General features: G+C 42.7%; 1 protein-coding gene across 1 annotated transcript in view; it reads left to right on the top strand.

Annotated features, from left to right (window-relative positions):
* The window catches only part of Tnfsf8 (TNF superfamily member 8), a 25459-nt gene extending 19513 nt beyond the window's left edge, over positions 1–5946 (top strand). Inside the window, 2 exon segments of the mRNA XM_010639442.3 lie at positions 2784–2855; positions 4265–5946. Coding sequence (XP_010637744.2) covers positions 2784–2855; positions 4265–4659 — 467 coding nt within the window. The 3' untranslated portion in view covers positions 4660–5946.
* Positions 5947–6763: the final 817 nt, after the last annotated feature.

The raw sequence follows: 6763 nt of genomic DNA, 5'->3' as shown, positions 1-6763 counted from the left end.
TCTCTCTCTCTCTCTCTCTCTCTCTCTCTCTCTCTCTCTCTCTCTCTCTCTCTCTCTTCTTCCACTTTCTTTGTAACCCAAGGCCTTTAAATATGAGTTACATATTTCCCCAACCTATTTTTAAAAAAAATTTTTTTTTTCATTTTGAGACAGGGTCTCACTAAATTGCTCAAACTTGCAATCCTCCTGCCTCAGCCTTCTAGAGTGCTGAGATTATAGGCATGTGCCACCATGCCCTGCTGGCAATATCTGGAGCTGCCTATGTTTTTCCTTTAGCTTGAAACTACTGAAAAGATTCTTTAAGAAAAGCTAAAATATGCCATGCCATTTGACTTCAGGAAATGCAATGCTTCAAAATAAGATTTTTTTTCCACCCTTGGGTTTCTCAGAATTACAGTTGAGGTCACCCCTCTGTACATGTGAAGATCAAAGAGGAAAAACAACAGAAGAACCTGCATGCTAGAGACAAGCCTGGGCTTGTGCTTCTGCCTGCTGGTATCTTCTTATTTGAGGCAGGCAGTGGGATGCCAGGGGCCTTCAGCCAGTGGGCAGAGCATGTTTGTCCTCACCCTACCATTAACCTAGCCTACAGCCCTGGGGAGGACGAGGCCCTGGGGGAAGCAAGCCAAACATTCCTGTCACCTCCCTCATGCCCTGAGTACATGGCTGATCCCTATGGAGGGGAACAAGAGGGATGGACCAGTGACTGGACTCAACAAGAGCGCACAGTGCACAGGGACGTGTAGGCAGCAGTCTCTACCCTGAGAACTCATGGCCCCTTGGAGGAACCAAGAGCCAACCAGGGAAGGGCAAGGAAGCTATCCTGGAGGAGATGACTGCTGGGCTGTGTTTCAGATGACATCCAGCTTGGTAGAGGTGGGGATTCCATGCAGAGGGAATAGGAGGGGCTGCCAAAGTGGGATGACAAGTCAGAATGTACTCGGGGCACTTCAAGGCCCCAAACACCAGCACAGTGATCAGCAATCTGCTGGGACTTCACCATCACAGCCTGAGTTTGAATCTCCACCCTACCAACAACTAGCTTTGTGAATTGAACAAGTCATTGTATGTTTTAAAGCCTTGGTTTCCTGATATATGCAATAGAAATAAGTATATAAGGATGACTGTGAAAATTAAATGAAATAATGTGCACAACATGGTCAGCAGAGTGCCTAGATACAGGCAATGCTTAACACATATTAGTAATTATTACTGTCACTGTTGTGCTGATAGTGAAGGTTTTAGCACACTTAGGTCTTAGAGTGAAAGGGAACTGGAGAGTTTGATAAGTCCACTAGGAGAATAAACTCGGTGATGATTCTGATTCTGTTCCCAGGACTGTGGGCGGTGTGCTGTAACAGGAAAGACAAAAACACAGGTTGAAGGAGCGAGATAAAGAGACTGGCAGCTGGGCCTTGGCCCTCAGTGCCAAGAGGGGGTTTGGACCAGAAGCTCTTTGTGAGAGTCAAGGGCAGATGGGGATGAAAAACGCCCTTCTTTCTGCTGGGGATGCCTGTAGCAGTAAGCTTGCTCAGACAGCAGGGGGAACTCTTCACTCAACTTTGAACCATTCCAGGGCCCCATGGAATTGTGAGGGCCTAGAGGAACTTTCTCAGGCTGGGTAGAGACAGCCATGGGGAAGGTTGTGAGCCCAACACGTATTACTCAGAGAGCAGATTCAACAGGGTGTGGCTGCCCTGTTGCAAGAGCCTGTGGCTGCTTCTTCTATGAGGTGGACTGAATGGTCATCTCTGGTGACATTATCAAACAATGTCAGTGTCAGGATGGAGGCCACCCAGTTTTCAGATAGGGAGACCAAGTCTCAAAGAAAAGGAGAGACTTGTTCCAATTGCTGTATTCAACTCATGAAGTTGAATTCATGAGTCATTGCAGAAAATATATAATTTGGTTCTTTGCATACAACATAGTTTTATTGTAATAAGAAAAAGCTAAGCTATCACCCTTGGTGAAGATACTAAAAATATTTTTACTTCTTAAATACCAAAATGATATGAAGACTGTGCTTGCCCCTGCCTAAAAGCCCCTAATAGGAGGCTTCTTGCTGAGATATAATCAATCTTTTGCCCTCTTAAAATTGAGTGAAAGGGTGCTTTTCTCTTTGTCACCTAACAAAATGGCCTAAAGGAGGAAACCTGGCCTCTGGAATCAGACACTCATAAATACTTCCATGAACTTGTATTTCCACCAGCGTTTTTGACTTTGACATGGGCCAGCAGGGTTAACCCTGAGAACTAAATTAACTAGTACATGTAAAGGTGCACAGAGTAGTACCTGGTACGCATGCAGCAGGTAAGTTAGCAATAATTACTCTCAGTACAGTATTAGTATTCAGATGATCACTGCTGGGCGGGGTGACACAGGACAGTGCGTTTAACCTATCTGGTCCCCAGGGTTTTTCCCATCGGTACAAGACAATTAAGAAGATCTCATATAGTTACTGCAAAGATTAAATGAGGTAAAATGTAGGGTAATGAGGATATTGCCTGGTACATTATGGGAACTCAGAATGTATTTGTTTTCTTTTCCTGACTTCCACAGTCCTCTATAAAATCCCAAGTAGAAGCAATCATTAAAAGATAAATTTTTAAAAAGTAAAACTCCTAAAATATGCAACAATGAAATGAGAACTAAAGAAGTTTTCCTTTTACGCCCTAAATGGAAATATAATAATTTTCAACATCAAAGGCTCATGGAAAGAGATCTGGTGTCTCCATTTTCCAGAGCAGCAGAAGACAATCAATGTTTGATCTCCTTGTTTTTAGGGAACTGCTCAGATGACCTCTTATGTATCCTGGAAAGGGCTCCATTCAAGAAGTCAAGGGCCTACCTCAAAGGTCAGTAACTAAGTCCAGGAAATCCAAGGACACGAGATCTGCCTCCTATGCCCTTTCAGCCACTTTTAAGCCGGAAGACCCTATGAGAGTCCAGGGCTGAAGGGGACCTGCAAATGTACTCTGTGTAGCAGAATGCTTTTTGTAATTTGAGTTTGAATACCTTGGGGGAAAAGGAGGAGAGTGTTAACTCCAAGGGTACAAGGCTCCTCTTTCTTAGTTCCATCTCCCCCTTCAAGTGATCCCCCCACCACTCTGCCTCCTCCTCCTCTACCTCTGCTGTCCTCCCTACTCAGCTACCCACCAGCTTTAACCAAGTACGCAGTCCTTTTCCTAATATAATGGAATGAGGCTCTTAATCTCTGCGAAGCTATTCACAAGGGAACCACAGAACTGCCTTGACCCCAGATTGATAGCATAATGAAGATGTTGACACAGGACCTATATACATATTGCGGTCCGCTTCAGGTAAGCGGCCCCTTATAAGTGAAACCGTAAGAGGCACTTACACGGCAAAAGAACAAGCTACAGAGGAGATGGCCAAGATTCTCTGAACAGCCACACGGTTCATTGCAAAATTTCAATCTTGCAGTTAGATTAGTTCTTACCTTTCAATTGAATTGCCAAGAGGTTTAAAGGAAAAATACAAAAGCAATTAAAACTAATGTGCCAGCTTCCCAGTTCTGAAGGCATTTTTTTTACTAAGCAGTGCTGAATTTCATCTGTTAGGACTCAAGAGATGGGGCTTCTGACGTAAACACATCTGCTCAGAAGGTCTGCTAGAAAACCCAGCTGGCAGAGCTCCTTAATGTACATATTAGGTGCCTATGTAGTCATGCCTGGCTACCCTCAAGACATTTAAATAGTTGGACAGTGATCCATTAAAGGACATAGCTTAATGTGAAAGCTAATAGAGATTCTCCTGGGCAACTTGATACCTAAAGTGGTTATTAAGTGAGCAATATTAACTGTCCTATCTCTGATACTTTCTGCAATGCAGACCAAATAGCAGTGGTTCATTAACTATGGGTCCAAAATAAATGAACATGATAGTGCAGACTTGGTGCAGAATACAGCCCAGCAGCTTACAGTCTAACAGGAAAGATACTAATCATAATAATAATATAATATGATAACAATTAAGAGGAAACCATTTTAACGGAGGTAGTGCTATATACGTTTGACCCTTTAGCTCGGTGCTTCGGAGAAAGGGGAAACAGGTGCTTTCCTGGCTGTGGCTTCAATAAACAGACTTGAGAAGATGTAAAGGAAAAGATATCCAAGGGATTGGTACAATAGGGAACGTTATAGAAGACAGAGACCTAGAAAGGGCATCTTGAATAAAGGCAGAATTTTCCAATCCATAGGTAAATTCTGGTCAACAGTTCTGTTTTTCATGCTTCTGTTCCTAGTGTCAAAGCGTCTCAACAGTACCAGGGTTTTTTGGAACCAAGACGGCATTCTGAACGGAGTCAGATACCAGGATGGGAACCTCGTGATCCAGTTTCCAGGCTTGTACTTCATCATCTGCCAACTGCAGTTTCTTGTGCAGTGCTCCAATCATCCTGTGGACCTGAAGTTAGAGCTCCGAGTCAACACAAAGGTCAAAAGAGAGGCCCTAGTGACAGTGTGTGAGTCTGGAATACAAACTAAACACATATACCAGAATCTCTCTCAGTTCTTGCTGGATTACTTGCAAGCCAACACCACCATATCCGTCGTGGTGAATGAATTCCAGTATGTGGATATAAGCACATTTCCTAATGAAAATGTGTTATCCATCTTCTTATATAGTAGTTTGGACTGAACAGCATCACTTGGCCTTAAAGAAGAAAACACCTCTTTACCAAACAGTACTTCATCTCTCCAAACACTTGGGCAAAAAGAAAATGTTAGAGAAAAACTGAAACCACAAAACATATTAAATAGTATGCTTCTCCTCTGTCTCTTGGAAAGATACATATCCAGGGTTTAAAAAGTGAAGTATCTTTCAGAGGAATAGTAAGGGAGTGCTATAGTATAACCACAAATCTCCACATGGGAATCAGAAGGGGTGGGGTTGGCCCAGCACAGCTTATTAATTCACTATTTGACCTTGAGCCATTCTTTCTCCTTCGTGGAGCTCAGGAGACAGATCTGAAAAGCTAGGGCACTAAGTGTGAATCTCTCCAAAGCCCCTTTCACCTCAGAATGTCTGTGAGCTGAGACACCAGGCAGAGCTCTAGAAGCTTCCAACCACACGAAGGTTGAACAAATCACTATAAAACAAATAACCCCAGGGATATCTGGCTGAATGTCACCTAAACAGGTCAAACTATGGTTCAAGATGCCTCCAGAGTGATCTCGTGTGTTCAGCAAACCCTCCATCAGCTTGTAATGATCAAGGTGACAATGTCACTCGGCCAGGGACCAGCTGCCATCCCCTGCATGAGATATGTCTGTTCCCTGCTTCAAACACCTCTCAGAAAATCAGTCCTGTGGGAGACTTGTGAGTTTCCCACAAAGCTGTCTATAGACAATAATGACCTTGAAAATGGTGAGAAGAACTTCTGAGCAATGACAGCCTCTTATCCTGACCTGGGCTGCCATGAGATTTGTCTATCGACATCAAATTCGACACTTTTCATATCATCTTTGAAGAAGCATCTTACTTGTTGAAAGACTTTAATGAACCATTTGGGTTGAAGTGTAAACTCCTGAGGTTTTGCTTCAGGCAGAGAAGAGAGGCCCTCCACTGCTATGCAAAATAAAAATAAAAATGAAGTAAAATTCATTTTTCTCAAGAGAAGAGAAAAGAAAGGGGTAAGGACTCCACAAAGTTTTTCTAGAAAGTATTTAAAGAAGAAAAGGATGAGATGGGTCTGGAGAAATAAGAACAGCTAAGGGGAAACATTAGGTTGTGTGCTGAGCAGCATGTTACAATAGCCTCCTCCTAGGTCTCATTTGTGAAATATCCAGCAGGCTACCTTTTGCCTTTAACTTTTTCTGTGAGTAGATTCTTTGGGAGGAACAGGCATTGAAAAGGGTGAAGATTGGCAGGGGATTTAGCTCAGTGGTTCTGCCGCCTGCCTCGCAAGCACATGGACCTGAGTTTGATCCCCGGTACCAAAAGAAAAGAAAAGGGAGAAGGTGATCATAATGTATACCTAAAATGTACTGATAAATTTAATGAATAATTTAAAAAAAGAAAAAGGGGGTGAATTCCACAAGCCAAGTGCTATGTGGTCAGAACACAGGCAGATTTTGAGAAAATAAAGCTGGAGATAAGGGGTCAGCTGGCATCAGAGCTGCATATTAACTGAGTGGGACAACTGAGTCTTGACTAAACCAACTCATGCATTCTTAAGAGGGTATATGCACCCCAAGTGTGTGTAAATTAAGCAAACTTCTACTCTCTCACATTCTAACTCTAGAAAGATATGTTTTCATTTCTATTAACTGCCCTCTCTACCTGACTTTGCCAGTGTGAGTGGTGCCTAATTTCAGTATCTGTCAAACTGTGCTTGAAGAATAATTGCTAAAGACACAAGGGGGAACATCATTTAAAAGATTAATATGGCTTTAAAAAGGACAAGATTATTAATAAGTCAAGTGATAAATGCATAGAAAATGGCAAACCTAGAAGTCTTACAATTAAATTCTGTTAGTCTTGAGCATTAACCAGATCCTGAGAATTTTACGAGTGAATGACACCTCTACAGGAGGGAAACAAGTCATTTTTTTAATTGAGAACCCAAGATACCTAAAACATATGCCTCTTCGGTGAACACTGAACTTGACTTTACAGACTGCCCTCTTCCTTTACTCCCACACCCCAAGCCCAAAGCATGTACACACACACACACACACACACACACACACACACACACACACACACCACTCATTAAACTTGCATAACTTACAGAGGGAGA

Source organism: Fukomys damarensis, unplaced genomic scaffold (assembly GCF_012274545.1).
Source record: "Fukomys damarensis isolate Sample0158 unplaced genomic scaffold, DMR_v1.0_HiC HiC_scaffold_36, whole genome shotgun sequence".
NCBI lineage: Eukaryota > Metazoa > Chordata > Mammalia > Rodentia > Bathyergidae > Fukomys > Fukomys damarensis.
This window is presented reverse-complemented; position numbering and strand designations above follow the sequence as displayed.